The 27,098-nt window shown below is 34.7% G+C and overlaps 1 protein-coding gene and 1 long non-coding RNA gene across 11 annotated transcripts in view; one reads left to right on the forward strand and one right to left on the reverse strand.

The window, feature by feature from the left end:
• The window catches only part of DNAJB14 (DnaJ heat shock protein family (Hsp40) member B14), a 48,182-nt gene extending 28,742 nt beyond the window's left edge, over positions 1-19,440 (forward strand). For all 3 annotated transcript variants that reach the window (XM_054727128.1, XM_008156655.3, XM_054727122.1), the window contains 6 exons: positions 1,857-2,002; positions 7,050-7,235; positions 8,782-8,876; positions 10,770-10,879; positions 11,682-11,854; positions 14,085-19,440. In XM_054727128.1, coding sequence (XP_054583103.1) covers positions 1,857-2,002; positions 7,050-7,235; positions 8,782-8,876; positions 10,770-10,879; positions 11,682-11,854; positions 14,085-14,209 — 835 coding nt within the window. In that variant the 3' untranslated portion in view covers positions 14,210-19,440. The remainder of the gene's footprint in view (positions 1-1,856; positions 2,003-7,049; positions 7,236-8,781; positions 8,877-10,769; positions 10,880-11,681; positions 11,855-14,084) is intronic.
• The window catches only part of LOC114228107 (uncharacterized), a 35,983-nt gene that overhangs the window by 6,549 nt on the left and 2,336 nt on the right, over positions 1-27,098 (reverse strand). For 4 of the 8 annotated variants that reach the window (XR_008558269.1, XR_008558277.1, XR_008558270.1 and 1 more), the window contains one exon: positions 5,212-5,318. The exons of 2 other annotated variants lie outside the window; for them this stretch is intronic. This is a non-coding gene — a long non-coding RNA (uncharacterized LOC114228107). Of the gene's footprint in view, positions 1-1,285; positions 1,685-5,211; positions 5,319-25,487; positions 25,671-27,098 lie in introns of those variants that run through there. 2 more of the 8 variants (XR_008558273.1, XR_008558278.1) reach the window with 2 other exon arrangements.

Here is a 27,098-nt window from a genome sequence, read left to right on the forward strand (position 1 = left end):
AAAACATACAACTATTCACTTAAATGGGATCTATGAAGACTGTGTAGCAGTTTCACAATTGTTCAGGTCAAATTTTACCTTTAAGAGTTCAAGTCAGGTTTTTGCAATCAGATTATTTATAGAATAATTTAACGTTTTTCAGAGCTTATTAGAACATGGATATTCTTAATGGATATTAGAGCATGGATATTGCTTTTAAAGCAATTTTACTATACTCTTTTTAGAAGCCTGTGCCTGACACAGAGTAGGTGTTCTATAAATGTTCCCTTCCCCTTTTTTCTATTGCATAGTTTCTAGTCATATTTAGGAGAGTGATTTTCTTCTATGGTGGGATCATTCTCTGTTTTGTTCACTAATATATCTCAAATGCCTAAACACTATCTGGGACATAGTTGGTACTCAATAAATACTATTGACCAAATAAAGAAAATGCCATATTCATGAAATAAAATTGACTTGTGTTAATATTTGTTATCTAAAGTAGAAAAATCCAATTATAATTATCATTATAAAGAAGGATTGGGTATCATATTTTAATTTATGTGATATGGAAAAATTTCTATAATTTTGTATAAGGTCTTCTCTCTTCCCCCCCCCCCTATTTCATATACCAAATGATAAATGATTTCATTATAAAAGAAGAACTTTAGGCTCATTTATTCCAGAAATATTTACTGAGAGCCTATCATGTACCAAGCAGTATGATGATTAATATATTTAGTAGTTTAAAAAAAAGATCAATCCCATCTCTTTTCTTTGAAAACTTTGAGTCAGTGTTTGAAATACTTTTGCTGCCAGTGAACAGTTATGCCTCAAATATCTTTTTACCTGTTACTACCTCTGTCATCAAGCCACTTACACATGGAACACATCTAGAATCATAAAGTCTGCTACAAAAATGTATACGATGTAACTGGATTTTAGTGAATAAAAATTTTTAGGTTGTGAGAGAATGTTAGGATCCAAAAGTATTAATGTTCTCTGTTCCATTTAGAATATTTCTTTTCCTAATATACTTTAAAGACTCTGGCTTTAAATCAATTACATCTTCAGGGTTATAAACTATGTAAGTACAGTAGGACCTTGGATAATGATTCATTCAACATTGTTTCATTATAACATTGATGAGATGCTGTAGGAACTTAACTCTTGTTTATGTCAATTAGCCTATGGTAAAATTTGTGTTGTTACACATCATTTTGCTAAGACACAAAACCACATCAAGTGAGGACTTACTGTAATCTTTAAGAATATGCTTATCACAATGAAAATGGGAGTAACAAACCTTTTTGCGTCCCATGATATATTTTATCGTGAGATTTTATCTTTCACCAATGAATTCTCTTTAGCATGGCCGAGATGAATTGACTTGCCTTGACATTTAAACCATAGTGTGCTGTGATTGTTTTTACATGCACTAAACTGTTGCTTTGATATTTGGTTAGGTATACATTACAGGACAACAAAACTCTTGAGTGTAACGTAGACTATTCTTTAGCTGCAATGTACTTGTGAGGATTATTGAATTTCTTTATGCTTAAAAGTTGTTATTATCCTCTGTGCTCTGTCCTTCATCCACAGTTGTTATGGATTTTGCTTTACTTCTATGTAGTTGTGATAAATTACACCAAGGACATTCTCATGGTCAACTCTTCTTAGACTGGGAAGAAGTTGGAGGAATGGTCTGGTCAAAAAACAGATCAAAGCATTAACCCTTAATAGGATAAGCTATCATTTGATATTGAGGAAACAATCCACAGACAGTTCTTTATACTCTTCTAATAAATAAAACATTAGAGCTATTACATAAACTTCTTCCTTGAAATTTTTATTATAACACACTCTCTTGTTCACAGCATAAACAAATGTAAAAATTACTATGAAGTACTTGGAGTTACCAAAGATGCTGGTGATGAAGATTTGAAAAAAGCTTATAGAAAGCTTGCTTTGAAGTTTCATCCAGACAAAAACCATGCACCTGGAGCAACAGATGCTTTTAAAAGTAAAGTAAACCCTTTAAAGCAATTTTACCAAGCTCTTCTTAGAAGCCATTTAGTGTTTCAGAATATTAAATTCTGCCTTTAGACTGGTGCCTAGAAGCCAGCATAAGGGTCCTCAAAATCCCTTAAAACTTCACTATTAACTTGTTGTTCTAAGAGCCAAACAAATTCAGTTTGGTTTCATGAAAGCAACATGCTTTCTAATTTACTGTGCACGTCGTGTAATGATTATGCATGAGCCTCTAGCGTATTATCATCTGGTTCTAAGGGAACTAAAAGGAAAATATAGATTTTGTGAGTTTTTTAGATATTAGAAATATTAAGGTATTAGAATTGGGAAATTACTTGGAATTGCTATCTGCCCAGTGGTTTTATATTGCTATTAACTCTGGCCAAGTTTTGTATTTTTTATATGTAGTTCTAACTAATGTGACTTTTTTCTTTTTAATTATTAGTTTCATTTGTCTTGCCTACTCTTTATTTGTCTTAATTTATCAATATTATTTTTTGGTCAATTTAATAAATAAACATAAAATAACTGATTTTGTAATTTCATATTTTGCTACATAGAAATTACTCATAATAATTAACTTCTAATTCATAGGAAAATGCTTAAATTTATGATTGTTTGTTTTTATGAATTTGGCATTTATAGAGCCAAGTATAATGCTTACAATGAAATAAATGCTGGGATCTTGGAATAATAGGAAGTAGATACTCATTTTTAAAATATTTCTAAAAGATAGAGGACTCAATTGATCTTTTCTACAAAACAGTTTCCAAATGGTTTTATTTCTTAAAGGAAGCGGCCAAGCAAAATGTGTTTGGGGATTGTTAATATATCCCAATAAAAACAGCCGCCAAAGTGGTACTAAGTGAAAGTAAAATAATCACTGTGACTGAGCCTTCTCTGTTTGTTTCCTTAAATTAATGGTGTCTTGGGTAGTACAGGAACATTTTCTTTACTCAAAAACACTAATTTAACTTTAGCATATATGCCCCCAAAAGTTAAGGCAAAATTTTCACATTATGAATTAAAATAATTTAATATTTTTTGTTTTTATTTTTTTTAAATATATTTTATTGATCTTTTACAGAGAGGAAGGGAGAAGGATAGAGAGTTAGAAACATAGATGAGAGAGAAGCATCGACCAGCTGCCTCCTGCACACCCCCTACTGGGGATGTGCCTGCAACCAAGGTACATGCCCTTGACCAGAATCGAACCTGGGACCCTTCAGTCCCCAGACCGATGCTCTATCCAGTGAGCCAAGCTGGCTAGGGCATATTTTTTGTTTTTAAAACGTTTAAAAACATGGCGGCAGTGAGTTATTTGCATGTTTGTGATCTGCTAGGTGATATCATTCTTCATGTTGAGAATGTTAAGCTGCTTTTTTCTCCCATTTCTGCACTAAAGTCATGTTAGCATTATTGGTTTTGGAATAACAATAAGTGGATCTACCAATATTTGTATAGCCTGTGTTGCATTTTGAGGTGGTGAACAGCATAGATGTTACCCCAGCTAGACACCCAGAAGGGGTTTAACAAAGGTGATTGGTTGTACTTTGGTTTTAGTATATTTTAGATTTTAATGTTCTGCTTTACAAAACTGGAAAGTTAATATTTATCAACATGCTAGAAGTTGATTTATCTCTAGAGGAAAGACTTACATTATTCAGTATATAGGAGATTATCTATAAATCAGAATGCCAATTAATCCCAAAGAAGATCAGAATAGGGAGTTTTTTATGAGCCCATTTTTCATTGAGTGAAAACTGCATAGGAAACCCAAGTTGTAATCTATAGATGGTTGGTGAGTAAAGGCAGTTAATTAGAAAATATTACATCTAGTGTCATCATACAGAAATGACAAGTTTCATTCATCCAGCACACAGGATCTTTTCATTACCTTCTGGGTCATCTTACTTTAATTTTAACCAGTCGAACTTAACTTCTGTTTTGAGGATACCAAGCTGTTTCTTCTAAGCAAGACTGTAGCTAAATATAGGTTGATTGCTCTATAATTACCACAACACTTTTTGTAGAACATGAAACCACTTGCTTTTAATTTCCTCTTAGAAAAAGAGGGGTTAATTGGTTTAGGGAATTAAATTAGATAGAACAGATATTTTCATTTGTGTTTTGTAAAGCTTTAAAAGTAAAAGGTTCCAACAAGGAGGGTAGAGTAAATGGACTTTCAAGTTCATGTGGCTGTTTGTTCTTTACAGTTAGGATTTTAAGTTTCTCAGAGCATGGAATATTTTATTTATATTTTCAGAGTGACTTGCATAATATGTGTAAGCACACTTTAAAGCAATACTTGACTGAAATACTTCCCTTCTGTCTGACATGGGTGTTTTCAAAACAGTAACATTTCTTTAGAGACTCACAAGTATTTTAGACACTATCTGAATAGTAGTTGTGTGTTTTTATGTATACATGAATGTAATTACAAGGGACATGAATTAGCTGTATATGTTTGCTTGGTAAATAAGAACGGATCAGAGATATTGCCTGTGTTAAGTCTGGTAGTTCAATATTTTTAATATCTAGAGTGTATCTCTAAACATAAAGAAGTCAATTCTGCTCTTTGGCCTAGTTCTTATAGACAATATGAGAATATGAAACAACCTCTTACTCAAAGAATTTGTCATTCATAAAGGGGAGTCAAGTCTCATAGAGTACATTTGAAATAATAATAATACCTAACATTTGGCAAGCATTTTATAGTTTTTTTATTTAATGCTTATTAAATACTAGTGACCCGGTGCATGAATTTGTGCACATTGAAAGGAAATTAAGTAGAAGAAATATTTTAATATCACTGTTCGCCCTTTCTCTATAATAAAAGTGTCAACCAAATTCATGATCAACAATGACAGGTCGAAACACACATGTGCAATTGGCGGCATCAAGAGTCTTATATGTATCGTTCATGCGCAAGTCAACTTAGCCTTTTATAGATATAGAATAAACTTGCTTAATTAGACCTGCTTTCTGATTTAGCTAAACTTTTTCCAGCCCAGTGAAGCACCCCAACTTCTCTTTCAGGTAATTGTTAGCAACACAACAGTAAATATCAACACGAAGCAGATTATTATTGTAGATCAGGCAGGGAAAACAAAGGGTAAAATATTTAACTGTAGCAGTGTTTGACTATATTCTGTGCAGTGAGAAAACCTGAAGTCGTTTTTAAGGTCCACCATTTCTTACCTCTTTTTAGTCGGGTCAAGTTTCTAAGCTTTCCAAATCTCTGTTTTCCGGATAATGAAAAGAAAATAGGATTCCACTGAGTCTTCTCTCTACCTACTCCAGGACTTCTGTGAGGATCAAATGAGATGAGGCACGGTTAAGTTCTAAAACTGATATTATTAGAGGAAGTGCAACTTTGGCAGATATTGATAGATATGCTTTTTTGTAGGTATGGGTTAAAACCTTGGTGTTGTTTGTCAGTACATTGTTTGGATCTCTGATTACTAGTATGCTTCCACATTGGAGCAACTTTATAAATGATAGCTGTATTTCTAAGTCATAAATCGGTCTGAAATCTCAAGAAAGTTTTGTACCATCTCTTCAAATAAAAGGAACATCCACCTAATTTTTCATACATTAGAGTTCACATACCATCAGAGACATATCTTTGAAATCCAGATTTAAGAAGCCCTATCAGAAGAAAAGTTCCAGAGTATCTGTATATCATTAATTTCAGTGTGATAGGTGATCAGTCCAAAACAACTGCCTAATGAGCATCTGTTTGCTTGCACAGTACCTATGGCAGCCACCACAAGGGACTCAAAAAGTATTTTTAAAATATCCCATATTGCAAGAGGTTTATGTGATCTAGTTTAAGAAGGAAACTAAATGATTATTAGAAGTGTCAGAATGAGAATAGGGTAGTTTCTGCTTTTGTAAATTACCTTAAGACATTTTGATAACCTATGTACAGTTGCTTCTTTTTTAAAATAATTTTTAAAAAGTCTTCCATTACAGTTGACATACAATATTATATTAGTTTCAGGTGTACAACATAGTCATAAGACATTTATATAACCTATGAAGTGGTTACTCTGATACCGTTGCCTCTTTTGGATACGGGAGTATGAGAGAGAGAATTCTTTATAAATAAATATGAAGAAAGTAACAAAGTAAGATGGGAAAACTAGAGACTATCTGGATTCATTCAAAAGTGGCTCAGTGGGTGAGCATCAGCCTATGAACCAGGAGGTCATGGTTTGATAACCAGTCAGGGCACATGCCCAGGTTGTGGCTCGATCCCCAGTAGGGGGCATACAGGAGGCAGCCAATCAATAATTCTCTCTCATCGTTGATTTTTCTCTCTCCCTCTCCCTTTGTCTCTGAAATCACTAAAAATATATTAAATAAAAACAAATTTAGACTTTATGCTGAACTAGTGAAAACATAGACATAGTTTCTTCTCTCATGAAGTTTACAGTTTTAAGAGGAATAAATTTTTCAGAAATAGAATAAAAAATAACTCATTCTGGGCTGGAGTGTGCAAAAAAGAAACAAAAAATATATTATGTAGGTTGCATAGAGTTTACTTGCTAAAAAGCTTTTTTGACCTTGAACAAGTTTCCTAACCTTCTTGAGCCTCATGGGGCTCATCTGTACAATGGGCATAATAATGAATAATATATTAAGGTTTGGGGTTCAAAGCCTGGCAGTAGTACCTACTACTATTATTATTGGTCTGAATGGCACTAATGAATGACTAGATCAGGATACTCAAAAGTGAAGAAGCAGAATGTTAGGGGATGAAGCCCAATAGTAAGAAAGTAAGATGGACATTTCCTTACATTTAAGGCAGTAGGGAGACTTGCCTGTCTACTATAAAAAATTGTATTGGGAGGTAATAAGATGTGTAATTGCAAGCAAGTATAATATCTTTACAAGAAAGTGTTAGTGTTTTAACTATTTTATTGCTGAGCCTCAAGTAGTTTTTGTTACTGTTATCATGACAGTTTTTATATGGGACAGTCTTTCGTAATATAAAAACTTTGCTTACCAACTCTTACTCATTACTTTTTCAGAGATTGGAAATGCTTATGCTATTTTAAGCAATCCGGAAAAACGAAAACAGTATGACCTCACAGGCAATGAAGAACAAGCATGTAATCCACAAAACAATGGTAGATTTAATTTCCATAGAGGTTGTGAAGCTGACATAACTCCAGAAGACTTGTTTAATATATTTTTTGGTGGTGGATTTCCTTCAGGTATTTTAATGTTAATTATAAGTGTTGTATTTTATGAAGCTAGAGATTCTTACTTCCAGATAGGCTATTTAGTGATTTATCTACCTTCTTGCCTGTATTTCTTACAGCATTATTATCCTGAGATGGTTTTTTATGAAAGTAGAAGAAAAATGTTATACTCATTACTTTTACTATAAGTTTGCCTTTTTCCTAGAACATAATTTAAATAAAAAGTAAAAAATGAAGAGTACCAATATTCTATATTTTACACAAAGCTGAAGAAAGGATATAAGTAGGAAATCCAGTGATAATGTCTTAGTTAAGTGCAATTATGGCTATGGATGACTATTTGACATTGATTCTCTGGAAACCTTTGTATATATTTTAATATTACAGATTGCTAATTTTGATATATGTGGAAGTGCTTTCCATTGAAATATTAAAATGTCTGATTTATAGGTTATATAAAAAGTGAGTGGGTTTTAAAAATTATATTGGAATAGAAATAATTACTTGAACTAGGCTATCAAAGTAAAATATTATAGAGTAATACTAAATGAATAGATTTTATAATACTAGCATAAGTAGTATTATGCTAGTTTATATTTACTGTGAGTTGTTGTATGGAAATTAATTTTCTTTAAGAGCAGTTCTTCTAAGGTGTTTATAATTAAAGCTCCAGTCTTTATTTACAACATTTCCTTAAGGTTCTAAGTAAAACATCCCATTCAAAATTAGGAGAACTTTTATAAACACGGCAATATAATTTGGTCTGGTGGCCCTGTCTGAATTTTTCTGAGAAAGATTGTAGTCATAGATAGGACATTTTATAAAGAATCCTTGAAGGACATAGAATGTGTAAATACAAATTAATGACTGAAAATATAACCTGCATTTTTAAATATTAGGATATATAATTATATCTCAGAAAAAATATTCAGACTAAAAATATGCTAGGAACAATTAGATATCTTTTAGGTAGTAGTGAATTTTCTGATAGTATTTTCACAGTTCTTTTGCCTTTGTAATATAGCTTGTTTTGTCAGTTGTAGCTATTTCTGGTTGGTCACCTTATTTGAAAACAACTTGAATATCCATAAGAAGGAGAATATTTGAATAAATTGTGGCTTGCCTCTATCGTAGTGTATTCTACAGCTATTTTTTAAAAATAATTTTTGATTTTTAGATATATTTGTGATTAGTTGATAAATGCAGAATGCAGGGTTTCAGAGAAGTGACCCAAGGTTCATAAAAGCAAGCAACCACACAAAAGTTCTCTGTGTATGCATATTAGGGGGAAACTTATATTCAGGTTTTCATAAAGAGAGAATTCTACTTGAAAGGAAGCAAAGTCTGGGAAGAGTCATTCCTGTTTCCCTTCACCCTTCACTCATAAAAGGAGAAGCCAATTAAGCATTCACTGCTCAAACATGTATTATTTTGGTAAATTTTAAAAATTTAAATATTACAAATATAAATAAAACTAAAAGTATTTTTTTATAAAAGAAAATATAATTGTTTAAAATCATAATTGCTCTCCCTAATTTAACCTTTTAATTTTCTCTAGGTAGTGTACATTCATTTTCAAATGGGCGAGCTGGTTATAGCCATCAACATCAGCATCGTCATAGTGGACATGAAAGAGAAGAAGAAAGAGGAGATGTATGTTTATGATATGACTAGAGGCCCAGTGCACGAAATTTGTGCACAGAGGGGGGTTGTCCCTCAGCCCAGCCTGCACCCTCTCCAATCTGGGACATCCCTCTCACAATTCAGGACTGCTGGCTCCCAACTGCTCACCTGCCTGCCTTCCTGATTGCCCCTAACTGCTTCTGCCTGCCAGCCTGATCACCTGCTAACCACTCCGCTGCCAGCCTGATTGATGCCTAACTGCTCCCCTGCCAGCCTGTTTGCCCCCAACTTCCCTCCTCTGCCGGCCTGGTCACCCCTAACTGCCCCCCCCTGCAGGGTTGATCGCCTCCAACTGCCCTCCCTTGCAGGCCTGGTCCCTCTCAACTGCCCTCCCTTGCAGGCCTGGTCCCTCCCAACTGCCCTCCCCTGCTGGCCATCTTGTGGTGGCCATCTTGTGTCCACATGGGGGCAGGATCTTTGACCACATGGGGGAAGCCATATTGTGTGTTGGAGTGATGGTCAATCTGCATATTACTCTTTTATTAGATAGGATAGAGTCCTGGTACATGGGTGGGGGCCAGCTGGTTTGCCCTGAAGGGTGTCCTGGATCAGGGTGGGGGTTCCCTTGGGGCTTGGGGCGGCCTGAGCGAGGGGCCTGGGGTGGTTTGCAGGTTGGCCACGTCCCCTGGCAACCCAAGCAGAGGCCTTGGTATCTGAGATATATTTACCTTCTACAATTGAAACTTTGTAGCCTGGAGCGGAGCCAAGCCTTCTGCTCGCTCCGTGGATGCAGCCATTTCTGTTGGGACTTATGTATCTAATATAATTGAAACTTTGTAGCCTTAAGCGGAGGCCTGGGCTGGCCAGGGCTGCAGAAGCTTAGCTTCCTCCATTTCCGGGGGCAACCCTTGCCTCCCGCTCTTTCCAACTCAGTGACTGCCGCCATTTCTGTTTGGATTTGTTTACCTTCTGTAATTGAAACTTTGTAGCCTTAAGTGAAGGCCTAGGCCGGCAAGCGCAGGCGGAAAGCTTGTCTTCCTCTATTGCTGGGGAAACCCAAGCCTCCCTCCTGCTCTCTGTGGCTACAGCCATCTTGGTGGGGTTAATTTGCATATTTGCTCCTGATTGGCTGGTGGGCGTGGCTTATGGGTGTAGTGAAGGTATGGTCAATTTGCATATTACTCTTTTATTAGGTAGGATTGGAAATTATAAAATGGCAAATTTCAGCTCAGGAAAAGCAATTAGAGTTGTCTGAAAATAGAGCGAGTTTTTCTAAAAGGAAGTAATGAGTTTTCTCTTACCAGAGTTGTTCAACAGAGACTAGAATATTCCTTAGAGATATTAGGGGAGCAGAAGGGTGGTTGGGCAATATGAAGCCTTTAAATTTGGTATTCTATGATTCTAATGAAGGTAACCTGCAGTGTGCATATTTTGAAGGTTACTTTTCATTGTTAGTCCTAAAGAATTTATGATTTATACTGAAAAACTTTAATTGGATGTAACAGTTATACCTGATTGCATACAGCAATTAGATCACATGAAGTGGGAAGAGCACTAGACTAGAAATTAAAAGGCCTGGGCCCCTACTCTGCCATTCAAGCTTCCAGTGCTCTCTCTACCTTCAAATCCAGAGTAGAAATGCAACCTGTTGCCTATTGATAGAGTCTGTGGGTGTGAAAGAGAGAAGTTCTCATCTGTAAAATAAGATCAGGTTGTTTCAGTGTTTTCCAAATCAGGATCACTAGGTGAAGCACCTAGAAAGCTAAGTTTTTAAGAATCACCTCAGGAAGTTATGTTCAGGCAGATTTGAAAGCACTGAACCAGATGATCTCAAATGGCCCTTCTGCCCTTAAAAATGCATGACAACTGTTGGATTATTGACCACTAGTTATAATTTGTTATTCTTTGATGATTTTTTTACAGGGAGGCTTTTCTGTGTTTATCCAGCTGATGCCCATTATTGTATTGATCCTTGTGTCATTATTAAGCCAACTGATGGTCTCTAATCCTCCTTATTCCTTATATCCCAGATCGTAAGTAGCTAAGTGAAGTTTTGTAAAAAAGAATTATTGTTTTTATCTGGCTTTCATTAAAAGGCCTTGTGATTTTTTTTTAAACTTTTTAAGTGCCAACTCTTCTATGACTACAAGTATAACAGGTTTTAAAATGTCTAATTTTTAAAATAGTTACTCAAGTGATAAATTTATATTATGTTGTTAGTTTATATCTGTTCCAGTGTGGATAAGGACAGTATTATATTTGAACTTGATAGCATTTTCATGTAATAAGTAATGGCATTAAAGGCAAAAGTACTTTAAAAGACAAAAATAGAATTGTCATTAATCTTACATAGATTTGTGTTATTGAGGGAATGATTTCACTCTTCTGTTTGTTAAATATTAAGTAAAAACCTATTTGTTATATGAAACATTTTTCCATAATATACTTGATATATGAGGTCCGTACATAAAAGAAATTTAATGCAGCATTTTTCTAGAAAACTAGTGTAATACAATGAACATATAGGAAACTTTGTAAAATCATACTGCCAGTGATTTTACAGTATTAAAAACATTGGTCTAAAAAGAAGAAATAACTTTATATTTCTTCCAAATAAGATTTTTATTAACTAAAAATTGAGAAAACTTGTAAGAACATATTAAAATATGATTACTTTTTTATTACATGAATGGTAGTAGTTGTGAATTTGAGATAATGTAAATAAGTGATTACCAATAATTTTAATTCTTTTTAATTATTTTTGTTAGCTTGGTTTATAGTAGATCAGCATGTAAAATTTTAATTAAAAATAATGATCAAGCATTTCTTTTACAGTGGATCAGGGCAAACTATTAAAATGCAGACAGAAAACTTAGGTGTCGTTTATTATGTCAACAAGGATTTTAAAAATGAATATAAAGGAATGTTATTACAAAAGGTAGAAAAGAGTGTGGAAGAAGATTATGTGACTAATATTCGAGATCATTGCTGGAAAGAAAGACAACAGAGTAAGTTGATCAAATGTTTAACATTTAAAAACTTATTCAAAATCTTGGAAAGTGATTACTGCAGATTTTCTTACTTAAGGAATGTTCTAGAATTGCCTATTATATAATCAGAATTCAATTCTTTTTTTTTTTTTAATATATTTTATTGATTTTTTACAGAGAGGAAAGGAGAGGGATAGTGAGTTAGAAACATCAATGAGAGAGAAACATTGATCAGCTGCCTCTTGCACACCTCCTACTGGGGATGTGCCCGCAACCAAGGTACATGCCCTTGACTGGAATCGAACCTGGGACCTTTCAGTCCACAGGCCGATGCTCTATCCACTGAGCCAAACCAGTTAGGGCCAGAACTCAATTCTTAAAATGAGACAGTATGTTTTAACGTACATGTGGCCTGTAACAGAATTCAGCATATAGCAAGGACTTAAATGGTATTTGTGTTACTGTTGTCATCAATAAATATTTGGTTGAATAAGTGAATATCATCATCATTGGGACAATTGTTGAAATTGAATGTGGACTACATATTAGCTGGTATATCATTGTTAACTTTCTGAATTTGAAAACAGTATTGTGGTTACATAAGAGAGTGCCATTGTTCTTAAGAAAAATATGCTAAAGTAATTAGGAATGAAAGAAAGGTCATGATGTCTGTAACTTATTCTCAAATGGTTCTACAAAGTAATAATAACCATCACAACAATCACAACAGCTTTTATTGTAGAGGCAGTAAAAGCAAAATTGACAAAATGTGAGGATAGGTTTGAATTTTTCAAAATAAAATCCAATAAATTCAGTACATAGTGATTTTGAATGAAGATGGAAGTGAGAGGGACTCAGTATAACATCAATTAACCCATTGATTGAATGTTTTACTAGTTAAGTAAAATGAGATTATCTTCTTTTACAAATTAATACCATCAAAAAATTTTTGGGCCCTAACCGGTTTGGCTCAGTGGATAGAACATCGGCCTGCGGACTCCAAGGGTCCGAGGTTCGATTCCAAACAAGGGCATGTACCTTGGTTGCGGGCACATTGCCAGTAGGGAGTGTGCAGGAGGCAGCTGATCGATGTTTCTCTCTCATCGATGTTTCTAACTCTCTATCCCTCTCCCTTCCTCTCTGTAAAAAATCAATAAAATATTTTTTTTAAAAGATTTTTGGCCAATGAATATTCTTTTGCCAGTGTTTTTCTGTTTTGGAGTCACTTCTAACACTAATGCTTAAATTGGTAAAACAGGTGTTTTATGAAATACAAGAAATAATCTGAGATAATGGAAAGAATATTAGACTAAGATTGGGAGATTTGGATTGGAATCCAGGTTCTGCCATTCACTAGCCCTCTGAACTTTGGGTTAACTACCTCATTTGGGAAGAATCAGCTGCAAATGGATTTTCTAAGTGCCTCATTTGTAAATATATTAGTTGTTAAATTCAAACCTGAATGATTGAATAAAGATCATTCCTGAAGATATTTAAAAAATAGAAAATACTCTTACTTTGGGTATACTGTTTGTGGTCCTGGCTGATGTCCTCTACTTTGGTCACTGTTTTCCTCTTTTTTTGTTAAATCTTCTCTAAGTACTGCCACCCTTTCAAAGTGGTAACAAACAGTGAAATGGCTGAGAATAACAGGAAAATAATAAGGAAAACTCTGAAGAATATTTGATACCTACTTAATTTATTTTTCTTTAGTAATGCATTCCACATACTGAAGGCAACCTCAGAAGTACTTATTGCTGAGAATGTCACTGCTATGATTGTAGAGGAAGCTTTTTTTCTCATTTGTGTTCCTTCAGGACAGTTATTGTGTATATATATATATATTTTAAATTCAAGCAAACTCAGAACAGATTTCAAAATTTTCTACTTCCAGGTCTTGGAAATAATCAAATAATGTGAAACCTTAACAAAAGGTCACAGTACAAACAACCAGTAGCAGAATAGCATATGGATTCAAGATGCTGCTTTAGAGCAATAGTTCTTAAACCATTGGGGACAGGAGTAGAGGGAAAAGGTTGACAGGACTCCATCCTTGTTTCTCTTCCAGAGCAGTTCTGTGTTTGTTTTATATGCTAGGTTTCCAAATAGCTTTTAGGAGTAGCACTTGGACTTCTTTCAAGTCAATTAACAGAAGTATATTGAAGGGTTTCTATGAAACATCATTTGTGTTAAAACTTGGTGATTTAAAATATTATTTACTTAGCAAAATATTTTTGTTCATGAACAGAAATAGATATGCAATATGCAGCAAAAGTATACCGTGATGAACGACTTCGAAGGAAGGCAGATGCCTTGAGCATGGACAACTGCAAAGAACTGGAGCGGCTGACCAGTATTTATAAAGGAGGATGAACTGGAATTTTATTTATATCTTTTAACATACTATTTATTTTTTCTGTGAGTTTAGTTTCATCATGAGAGCTAAAGAAAAAGATTTGTTGTTAAAAACTAAACTGAATAGTTGGTCCCTGAAATTTTGGACTGTTTATGACTTACTCCTTTAAATAGTAATAAACTGAACACTAACATTAATATTTTAGTAATGCTTCTGTAATTATTTTCATTTTAAAAGCTTTTATGATTACTAACTAAAAATGTCTCAAGAAAGGATTATCACACCTGTAGTAATTTCCAGTTTTAGTGATTCTCCATTTTTTCCCGTTATGTAAATATTTATGAAATGATCATTTTGTGTATATGTAAGTCATTGCCTTTTTATTTAAAATCTTTTAGTGTTTAGCTCCATGAGACACTTCAGTTTAAATTGATGGAATAAATATTCGGTGACAAAATTACATGTTACTTTTTAGATGTTGAATGTGTAGTTTAAACACAAACTTTTTCAAAAGGAAAAAGAAAATCAAAAGATGTTTAAATTAATTTTCTGTAAAATCTTGTAGCATTATTTGCTATTTTAATATTGCCATTATATTCCAAAATATTTATTGAGGTAAATGAACTGGTGTAGATTATCAATTTGCTATTTATTTAGTTTTATGAATTGCTAAGCCATGAAGAGAAACGAAATGCTATACGGATAGATTTTAAAGAAAATATGAGGAAATGGCTATATAGATATTAAACAAAAAGGGACTTCAACAGTAAATTGCATTTATGTCATTTGCAATTCCAATTATTAAAATGCCCCCAAATGTTCATATACAGGGGAGGGCAAAAGTAGGCTTACAGTATTAATACAAATAAATAATACATAATTAATGAATAATAACATAAGAATAAACTGTTTTGTGTACTCACAACTATAAACCTACTTTTGCCCACCCTTGTATATGTCTTTGAAGCTGCTAAACTTTATGAAGAGAACCAACATGTTTCCTCCACCCCCATGGAAATTTGCAGTTTCTTCTTAGTGATAATTTAAGCAGAATCCAAAAGTAAATGGATTCTTCTACAAATAATAGGAAAAATTACTACTTTGCTTTGTGCCTTTTAAACTGATTGCCAACTCTTAAATATATATGTAGATTACAGCACACTTATTTGATCAGGGCATGATCTGTTTGGCCACATGCAACAGTGAGCAGAAATATAGCAGCAGGTAGAATAATGACTTATAGCAAGTTATCCTTATAAAATTCTGAGCTAAAACCTATTCACCATTGAGAATTCAGTTAATCCTTTAGGAATAAGCTCCTTGCAATTAAATCCATAATATAAATTTGAGAAATCAGATGGAAATTGAAGTTTTTAGTGCCTATATGGGGTTTGAAACTAGTTGATTTCTAATCTTCTATGTTTAACATAGTAATAATTTTGCTTCATTCTCAGTTAATGGAACATGAACCACATCTTTGGTAATTTTTTTATGTGTGAGAGAACGCTAATTAAAGTGTTCCTTTGTTTAAAGATTTTTTTTCTGAATGTAGTCAATTTATAGCATCTGTTAAAACTTTTTAAATGACCATTCTTTAAAAAAATCTGCTCTTGTACCCCCTTTCCAGATGAATCAATAGAAATACCTGATTGAATTAGTAGTTTAAACTAAACAATATATTGTCCTAGGGAAATTAGACAGCTTAACTTTCTTTTAGAAATGCCACCTTTAAAAAAAAATAGCAGCGCTTAAAAGAAATACAATTTTAAATATTTTCTTGAGTCCATATAATGAATTTTTTTAAAGGCCACAGCATTCTAATTAACTTTGAAAGTTCACATGCATCAGAAAACTTACAAATGAAAATTTTCATCCATTTATTTTTCCTTTCTTTTAAAATATATTTTGATTTTTTTTTTTTACAGAGAAGAAGGGAGAGGGATGGAGAGTTAGAAACATCAATGAGAAACATCGATCAGCTGCCTCCTGGGATGTGCCCACAACCAAGGTACATGCCCTTGACCAGAATCAAACCTGGGACCCATCAGTCCGCAAGCCGATGCTCTATCCACTGAGCCAAACCGGCTAGGCTATTTTTCCATTTTATTGGGATATTTACATGATTGTGGTTGATGCTCATGTGACTAGACTCTATTGCCTGATTCTTTTTCCCTTAATCCTGGCTTTAAGAAGGCAGATGAAGTTATAAAAATAAATAAAATATATTAAGAAGTCATTCATGGCTTTTGAACAGTATTATATTTCAGTTGCTTTTCTACATTCTATTATATTTCATAAAATGTTTGGGGAAATGTGTTTGATAAAATTTTTGAACTGTGGGAAATGACTGAGTGCCTGACAGCATAAGCTACATATAAAATATGCAAGTTAAGATTAAGTCCTTAATGTTACCTGTGTCATGGTGTAAAGGCCCAGCCAAGTGTGTTAGAATTTTTGGTTAATTCTACAAAATAAGACGTTAGCTATTTTAACACATTGCGGACGGATCACGAGAATTCTCGCTTCATATTACAGTGTTTTACAAAGTATCATATTTAAAAAGATACTAGCTTGTAAGAACATGTAACTTCAAAATGCAATGGGTATTTAATTTTAAAGCATGCTTTTAACATTTATGTAAAACATTTTTTGTACGCATTCAATAGAAACTTATCCAGCCACTGGGTAAAGCTAGCAATAAAACTACTGGTCTGCAATGTGTTAAGATGTAAGATTTTCATATTTTTTGCTACTTTTAAAAATCCAACGTTTTGTCATCTTAGTTTTACCTACATGAGCCTTGCAATTTCATTTGAAAACTTGTACTGTTCATTTTAATCATTGCCTAATAGCCCTCTTTAAGTATTGCTTTACTAGCTTTTCTTACTGGTATTTTAGAAGTTTGGCAGCAAGTATATTTATTAATGCTTTACATTTTTATCCTTCTTTACAACACACACATAAACATTATCCTTGTGAGGATTTGGGGGAAAGTAAATAATACCTTTTCTTCTACTTTTTTTTATTCCTTAGTTCTCAGATAGACAGGTGCTAGACATTTACAAGTTTCAGAATTTATTTTAATGAAATCTGATCATTCTCAACAATGAGAAATTTCAAAGTATAATCCATCTAATAAATGAAAACAATATATTTTAGAAACAGATTGCATTTGAATGCTTAAATAAGTAGTTGTTTCATAATCATTACATGCTTGCTTATGATTTACAAAGATCTGGTAGAGAAAAGAAGGTCCTTAAGGCATATATATGTCAAGGTATTAAGCCACTCTGCCTTTGTGTCAGCTCAGGTGTTCTCAGAACAGGAATGTAAAATTCCAGCCCTTTACTTTAATTGCACTTTTGTGCTTAAGTTTTCTTCCTGTTAACTCTTCAGTTACACTAGTATGTAAAATAGTTACCAAGAAATATGATTAACATCTTGATTTCCTTTGTTGATCTCCATTATTTTCAAATGCATCTGTTATTTAATACACTTGACATGTTAATATTACCTAATAATGCATTCCTATATATTCATTAAAAGTAAAGTTCCCACTTTTGTTAAGGCAGTGAAATATTTTTTGATGTTGGCCTGCGGACCAAATTAGCCATTTTTCCAGTTCAGTAAGTATTAAGTCAGAGGACTAAGAGGTTCAAAAGGAAAATTAGTGCATTTAGCTTCCCCATATGAAGCTTGGGTTTAGTACTACCCATATAACTATCTTTATACTAAGTGAAACAAACTAAAAGGGCATTCATAGTCTTTTTTCTTATCAGAAGAGAAAAACTTCCAAAAATGAACAATAAACCAGAATTTTAATCTTGACTAAATAGCTAAAAAGCCTTGTCTTTTGGCCACAATGGGTTACTGCCCAGTTAAAATCCATAAATTTTTCTATAAACCAGTGAAGAGTCATCTGATAACTTCCCAAATATTTTTAATGTAATTTTTAATTACAAAGGAAAAGTGGGTAGAATGAGGATCTTCAAGGAATTCTTACATATTCCTTTAATAATCTGGGAGGCAATACAGTCCTAGAATTCAGGTTTCCTTTTTTGTTTTATTACTATTTAAATAGGTACTTTCATATAAATGGAAACATTTTCCCTCAAACATTAATTCAAAACATACTCCTTATATTAAGGATTACATAACCACATTTTTTTTGTAAGTTCCCTGTGTGTAACTTTTTCCTGTGGTACGTGATTATTTGATTTTATTATCTGCTGGTTTGGGGGCCAATAGATTTGTGAATAGTCAGTCTGTGGATGTGTCCATGTATAGCTGTATGTATTTTCCAGCTAATACCTCAAATGTGTGATTTTTTTAGACCACACTATGTTTGCACAGAGCAGAGCTTCCATTAGCCGTGGATATTCTTATTTCTAACTTTGAAAGCAGTTCACAGAATTTCATTGGTGTGATACTTTTCATATTTTAAAACAGTTTCCTATTGTAAGGCCCATACTTCAAATATAATTGTGTCTTTCTATATCTAGCAATCTGGAAATATGTAGGTGGTAAGAAGTGTTTCTTGAAATGGCTTAGTTTAGTATGTTATTGAAAATTGGGATTACTGGTTGCCAGGCTGTCTAGTAACTGCATAGCAGATGACACCCGGCACGAATGTGAACAAGTCTCCACTTCAGCACAGGAATCGGGACATTCCTATCTGATATTTGCCATTTAAGAGCACTTCTAAAATGATAGGGATTTTTCAATGACATTGGAGCATTTTAAGCACCAATTTCAAAATGAATTGTTTTGAGTTGGATAACTATGCCAATGAGAGAAACTCACACATAAATGATATTATATAATTTATTTGTATTAAGAAATGCTTCTTACCTATTTTTGTTTTGTTTGTTTGTTTTTTTGGATTGCTACATAAGACTTTCTATTTAAGTTTAAGTCATGTGTCTTTAAAAGCTGCAGGTAATTTCCAAGGTGTGGTGAAATTTTAATGGAAGCCTTGGATTAGTTAAATGAAGTGAAACTGGTAAAGGAAATCTTTAATTTATTTGTCTATAGTGCACTCGAGATTATACGATTAGATTTAAAATGAAATGTCTGATTTGTAAAATATTTAATGTTATATCAGACTTACATAAAATAAATTTTTCTGTGTGAGAACTGTTAAAGAATGAATTTTAATGAATGTTCTGCTGAATGATTTATAATTTTTTTCTTTCAGTCTCTGAAGTTTATCTCAGTATATGAATAAAAAGGTCTGTTCTCACTCCAACGCATTTGTTTTATCATGTTTTATATTCTTAATATGCCCTTTCTTTCAACCATTCAATAAATGAATGAATGCCTACTATCCCCAGAGAGAGAGCTGAGGGCTGGGAATTAATCACTGAACAGGACAAAAATCCTTAGGAGGTTTATATCTAACAAGGAAGATGTCAAGTAAATGACTATGATGAAAGCCACAAAGAAAAATTACAAGGTAAAGTGAGAGCATGTATCTAGACGACTTTACCTACTTTGGGAGGACCAGGAAAGATTTCTCTGACAAAATGAGTTGAAGCTAAAACCTAAAAGATAAGAGCAGCAGGGAGGTGAACCCTAAAGAAATATTTCAGGCAGAGTGTTAAGTTGATAAAGTCATAGAAACTTCACAGCAATGAAAACAAACTTTTATGATTTTGGTATAAGGAAGCCAGGATAAGTTAGAAAATTAAGATGGGGTCATTCCATAGGACCATATATAAACCATAATGGTGATAATTGGACTTTATCTTAAGTCAGGAGAAAAGCTTTGTGATTTTTAAGGAAGGACTTACATTATGAGATCTGAGTTTTTAAAATATCATTTTAGTTGCTATGTGGAGAAGACTGGAGGGCAAAAGTGAATGTAGGAAAGATAGGAAATTGTCAAAGGAGAGGTGATCATGGCTTGGACCAGAGTAGGAATATAAATAAGTAAATGATTTTGAGAGATATAAAGAAGGCAGAACCAGAAGTATAATCGAATTGATTGAATCTGGGATAAATGGAGGCAGCAATTTAAAACTTCAAAAATTTAGTTATAAAAGGAGTAGAGAAAAAGGGTGGTAGCTGGGAGAGAATGTGGTTTTATAAGAAGGCTTTTTTTCTCAATTATTATATGAGACCTTAATATTTATTACATGGGAAAACTTACTAAGTTTTTATTTTGATATAAAGGGCCAAGTAGAAAGTGAAAATGAAAATAGAGAAGGAATAATAGCATTAAGTACCTGATTTGTCCAGAAAATAAAGAATACATTGCAAAGACGAATAATTCCTTTAGCTAAGAGACACCACCAACATTTTTTTCAGAGGGGAATGCACAGAGGACGGGTGCAAATGCAGGAATATATGTAGTGTTGGTGGGACAACATCATGGCTTGCATTTTCTTGATGAAACAGGAAGTTTGTTAAAGTGGAGGAGGGAGAAAGAATGATAAAAAGGCATGAAGACAATTTGAAGGAATCATTTTCACCGAGTCGGATGATTAGCGATTAAATGGGATTTTTGTGGGTCCCAGGTTGGTGACAGGATTTACAATCTGTTTAGTTGTGTCTATTTTCTCCAGCTTAACCCAGCAGCCTAGGCATAGGCATGGAGAATACCTCACTCAAATTTTGGGTTCTGTCAGGCACTACAGATGATAGGGGAGTTTAAGACATTGAGACGTGATTCCCTGATTTACTACTGGATGTAAGCTAGAGATGTGGGGGGAGGAGGCGGGGAGAGCGGGGGAGGGTAGTGATTTCTGAAGTGACTGAGTAAAGTCTTGGGTGTGATGCAGTGGATGGTAGTATGAAAGAGAAAGTTATTGCCTATGACTGTATAGTTTTATCCTCAATAGGTCAAATCCTAAACAGAATAAAAATTAGAAAGACATCTAACTTGGACAGTGTCAGCAATAAATTTTTCATTTTTGTATGTTGGAGAATTAACTAAGACTTTTCTCCCCATATGAGTTTGAATACCAGGTAGAATTTTCATGCAACAAAATCCAGATGATTGTTGATTTTCTGATAGGAAAGAAGCATTTTAAAAAGTGGAGATCTCTATACAACAGCTAAGAGAAATTTAACTGTTATAATCAATCAAGTTTGAACCTCAACAATGTATGTTTATTAACTATATAATATACCAATATGTTGTATACATAATAAAATAGAAAATTTGGATGATGAGATAAAAATTTTGTGTGTGTATGTGTACAATTTCTACTAGTTTCTTCCTGAACCTCAGGAATCATCTGGTCTACCCCGCTTTGGAGAATTTGTACATAGTGCTGATAACCTTTTAGGCTAAGAAATATTTCCCCTAGTCCTAACTAACAGCAGTGATATTACTGAGAAAACGCAAATAGTCAATCACAATACATAGGAACTCTCCCACTGACATGCTGTAATTCAGAAACCACCACATTTGGAAATTAGGAATCTCATTAGTTCTTCAAGTTTGAGGACACAGTAGTGTTTGGAAATCCTGGAAAACTATGGTCTACTTTTTTCCCACTCAAAAAGAAGAAAAATTAGCAATATTTTCCAGGTCAACTTCCCTTTATTATGGCCATTAACATGGAGAATTTTGTTAAAATGAAAGGTAGCATTTCCAGAAATTAAAATTTTCATTAGAGTTTGTATTGGGTGGGGAAATGGTGAGGAATAAAAAAGTTTTAGTCAGGGTCAGGATTAATGGTTTCTTTAGACACTTTTATTCCACAAATGTTGAATGAGGGCCTGCTGAGTGTAAGAAACTTAGGCAAAAAAATGTAAAAGATGACCCAGTCCTCTAGACCTTATAGTCTCATAAGGGAGATAAGCCAAAACCATGACACATAATTATGCATGAAACATATATCAATTATTCTTGGTAATATGGAGTAGCAGTCAAGAAGGTGGAGTATAAGGAAGACTCTGAACCAGTGGAGTTCATGATATGACTAGAGGCCCAGTGCACGAAACAATGTGCTCACCTCCTCCCACAACCACATCAAAATTACAACTCAATTTACAGAACCACCATTGTAGAGAATCACTTGAAGACTAGCTGAACAGAATTCCTATAAATGAGATAAAGAAAAAGCCACTTAGAGACTGGTAGGGGTGAAGATGCAGAATGGGTGATTCCCAAACCCATAGTATGATGGTTAAGATAGTTCCGCTGCTAAGGTCTCTCACCTAAGGAGCAAGGGGTCCTAGCCCCACACCAGGATCCTCAGCAGTGCTCCAATGCCTGAAAAGTCCCCATGACATCTGACTGTAAAAACTAGTGAGGATTGTAGCTGATACTGAGGGCTGCTGGAGACCTAGGCACTGCAGGACCTAAAGGGACCATGTACAGACTCACAAACTCACTTGCTCTGAGTTCCAGCACTGTTTCAGTAGCTCCAAAAGCACTAGGGACATATCAAACTAAAGAGTTTTTGCAAAATGAAGAGTACCATCAACAAAACAAAAAGACAAGTACTGAAAGAGAGAATATATTCATGCCAAAGATACATCCAATACATACAAAATATAAAAGGAACACATACAATTTAATACCAAAAAAACAATCCCAGTAAAAAATGGACAGAGGATCTGAATAGACATTTCTTCAAAGAGGACATAAAGATGGTCAATAGACATATGAAAAGTTGCTCAATATCACTAATCATCAGGAAAATACAAATTAAACCCACAATGAGATATTATGTCACACCTGTGAAAATGGCTATCATCAATAAATCAACAAACAAAAGTATTAGCCATGATATGGAGAAAAGGGAACCCTAGTCCACTGTTGATGGGGTTATGTTAGTGCAGCCACTATTGAAAACAGTATGGAGGTTCCTGATAAACAAGAACAGAACTACCTTATGACCTAGCAATTTATCTGAAGAAATCCAAAATACTAATTTTAAAAGACATATGCACTCCTATGTTCATTACAGCATGATTTACAATAGCCAAGTTATGGAAGCAATCTAAGTGTCCATCAATAGACGAATGGATCAAGAAGATGCGGTACATATACAGTGTCCCAAAAAATGTATACACAGTTTAACAGCTGATCGCTCAATTTTGAAAATGAAATGCATTTTAATAAACACCGCCTTTATAATTATTTGAAGTGTGTGTATACATTTTCGAGACACCTTTACATAATGGAATATTACTTGGCCATAAAAAATAATGAAATCTTGCCATCTGTGACATGAGGATATTATGCTCAGTGAAATAAGTCAGACAGAGAAAGACATATATATTATTTCACTTATATGTGTAATCTAAAATCAAAATAAATGAACAGAAACTCAGATACAGAGAACTGGTGGTTACCAGATAGAAGGGGAGGTTGGCAGTTATAAAAATAGTAATGGGAAAGTGAAGTATGGCATAGGGAATATAGTCAATGATATTGTAATAACTATGTATGGTGTTAGATGGGTAATTGTCTTATTGAGATGATTACTTCGTAAATAATGTATCTAATCACTATGTTGTACACCTAATATTGTAGCAGTCAAGTTGTATGTCAACTAATATTGTATGTCAACTAATATTGGAAAAATTATAAAGAATGTTCTGAGGTGTTATAGGGAAACAAGATTTAAATAGCTATGGTAAAGAGTTAAGAGTTTCAGAACATGCCACCCCAAAGTATGCCATTTTGGCATATTAACTATTTTGAGCTGAAGGCGCAAGAAATAGCAGATGCAGGAAAGGTTCTCTGACCTCCCTTTTCTACCTAAAAATCAGGTCATAACATTTCCCTTGAGAAAGGTGCCTTTCTCCTACTAGGAAGAAGACATTCCTTATAACCAGATACTGAGGATTGATGCTGAAATGGACCTGTACAAACAAACCTACTAAAATAGCCTTATCTCCCATTATTCCCCCCGCCATATATTTATTAGTTACCATCCTACAATGACTGCCCCTAGCCTAAGCCCCTTTGTCTTATCACATCCACACAACTTGTCATTTTTTGTTTAAAAAGGTATATAAGCTTTTGAGCCTAATAGCTTTGTTGGATCTTCGTTTTCCTTTGAAGACTCCCATGCACAAGTAAAAATATATAAATTTGTATGATTTTCCTCTTATCTATGTCAGATTAATTCTTAGGCCCAGCCATAAAACCCAAGTGTGCAGAAGGAAGTTTTTCCTCCCCTACAAGAGAAGCAATCATTCCAGATTAAAGTAACCTCCAAAACTAGTATGAGAAAATAAGTCATGTTGATGCAAGAGGGAGATAATCAATTTGGCTGGAGTATAGGGTTCACATTAGAATGAGTTTAGAAGTAATAGAATGATATGTTAGTGCCAGGTTAGACTCAACTTTGTCACTGTCTACAAAGGTACATCACTAAAAAAATTTTTGAGTAGGAGTAATGTGTATTGTGTTAGGAAGGCTTATCTGGTTGCTGTTAAGTAGCTATTGATATAGTTATGATGAATAATGGTTTGAATGAAGAATTGAAAAAAATATAAAGATGCAAATGACATTGTTAAGGAAGAGGAAAAGAGTGCAAACATGATACATGACTGGTAGAATCACAAAACCAATACAGACATAGACCAGGAGAAACAGGTTTATTGGAAACCTTGAAGCTTTTGAGTTAGAGCTGACAGTAAGACAATCCAACATCCACCAAGCAGCTGAAAATATGAACCTAAAACTCATAAAAGGTGCAGATTTAGAATTCACTCTCAGAATAAAAAAAACATATAGCAGAGAACCGCAAGTCAAGCTTGAATGCCATCATTTAAGTTAGGAGACTAGAAGAGACGAGAGCTGTGTCCCAGATGCTAAGGGTTTAAATAAGGAAAAGGAAGTGATTTTCAATCAGGTCATTTGCTATGGAACTGCTAAATTAACTTATAATAATGTAAGTCATTTGTAACATATGTACCATTTCATCTTCTCAGGAATAATAGAAAATAAATATCCAATTCTTTTCGCCATTCTTGGGCTAGAATTAATTCTTTTTGTACTTGCTAGGGATTGGAACTAAAGACCAGTCATAAACAAGTTCCCCTAGACTTCATTTCCTTCTATCTACTGTAGGTTTCTGTAAAATGTGCAAACAAGCAAGGCTCCAAATAAAAAAGTAATAGCATTCCTTACAGGCACAGACTTCTAATACAAGAGCCTGTGAAAGAAGGTTGTCCAATGTCTGCATATGTTAAGGTACACAGATAATTGTGAGAACTCCATAAAGCCTATGGCTCCTCAAGTCACTCTAGACAAGGCCATGAGTAAAGAGCAGTAGGTGGTGTTAGGTCCGCACCAATAGGAACCAGGCGAAGAGACCTTGTGAGAGTTTAAGAAATTTTATTACATCCTCTCACAGTGGGCCGAGACCAGTATAGCCATGTCAGCAAGCAAGAGTAGGGAGGGTGGGATATTTATGTCTCTTGTGAAGGACCCCAGGAACCGGATACAAGCGCAAGAAGCCAGGTCTAAAGCTGATTTTCTTAGCCCTTCAGCTTTCTCTGTGACACCTGAAATAATAACAGGAAAACCGCAGAGAGAGCAGGAGATCCAAGTGGGGTACAATGGAAAAGTACTGAGTGCAGGGGAATGATTCAGAATATGCCTAAAAATCTATCCTTTTATTTTCCTTCTGTGAGCTGGGGCTGATAAGGGAGGTTGATCTCATTCTTCTGTAGCTTCTTCCTGCTCAGGTGGGGCGTAGAGCTGTCCCTACTTAGTCAGGGACTGAGGGAGGGGATGATATCTAGTGTAGGACTGGAGAAGCATTATTTCCCCTATGGATCTATTGGTGATAGTCTGGATGTAGTTTTGGAGGAAGAAACGGCTCTTAGGATGCATGAACCAAAGATCAGTGCCAGAAAGAACATTAAGAGGGATCCGACTAAAGGTAGAAGCCAGGAGGTCCAGTTTAGATTCTGTGGCCAGGTGCCCCAGGATTCTGAAAGTTGTTGGAGTTTTGAGGCCCTATCATCTAGTTTGTCCTTCCTGGTCCCAGCGTAAGCGGTGAGAAGAACCTTAAAGGAATGGTTATTAGGGGCAATGTCTATCTCAGGGGTGATAGACTAGGGTACAGGTCCCAGTCCAGTTGGCTGGGAGACAGAGATAGGTATTGGTACCACACAGTAACAAGATTCCGTGATTTTTTAAGCAGAAGTTTTTTTCGATGGTGAAGAGGTGAATGAGCTTGTTGTTTTCATTTTCCCAAACAGAAAGAGTTCCAGCTAAGGTTGCTCCTGTAAGGAGCTGAAAAGGGCCTCCAGGATTGACCTGTGTAGCCCCTGTGGTGGTATTCTCAAAAAATATATATTTTCTGTCAGTGTCTACCCAAAATTTGGAGTGTGTGAGGCCATGGGAGGGGATTTGGCGGCAGTTAGAACGTGACTGTGATTTGCAATCCTGCCAGGGGAAGTAGTTAACACAGGAAAGAGGTCGACCTGAACAGAACTGGGAGGTGTCGGTTGTTGGGAAGGTTGCTGAGATGGTAGGCCAGGCTGAGAATTGAACAGGCTTTGAGAAGTAGGCTGTTTGGGTAACTACATAGCTTACCCAGTGCTTGAAAGAGGGTTGAATTTCAAGAGTAAAGTGGCATAGGTGTTGATCAAGGTATCCTAAAACCTTTCCTGCAGGGTGTGTCCTATTGATGCAGAGAGGGGCCTGAGATACTATGATGGTGTTGGTTGTTATTGGTCTTAAGATGGGGACTTTGTTGGAGTGGTGTTCGGTTATGTTGTTTAAGTATGACTGGAGTAACTGTACAGCCCTGCCTGTGAGTGTTCCTTTAGTCATTTCTGTGATTTTGAAGTTATAAATTTCATCGAGGTGCATGAGTTGGAATGGGAGTCCTCCATGTACCTTGTAGTGGAAGGATAGACTGGAGTTGGCCCATGCATGTAGGGAGGTTGGGGTTGCCGTGTAGCTAGCTGCAAAGAGGGGAA

This window comes from Eptesicus fuscus, chromosome 2, assembly GCF_027574615.1.
Source record: "Eptesicus fuscus isolate TK198812 chromosome 2, DD_ASM_mEF_20220401, whole genome shotgun sequence".
Classification (NCBI taxonomy): domain Eukaryota; kingdom Metazoa; phylum Chordata; class Mammalia; order Chiroptera; family Vespertilionidae; genus Eptesicus; species Eptesicus fuscus.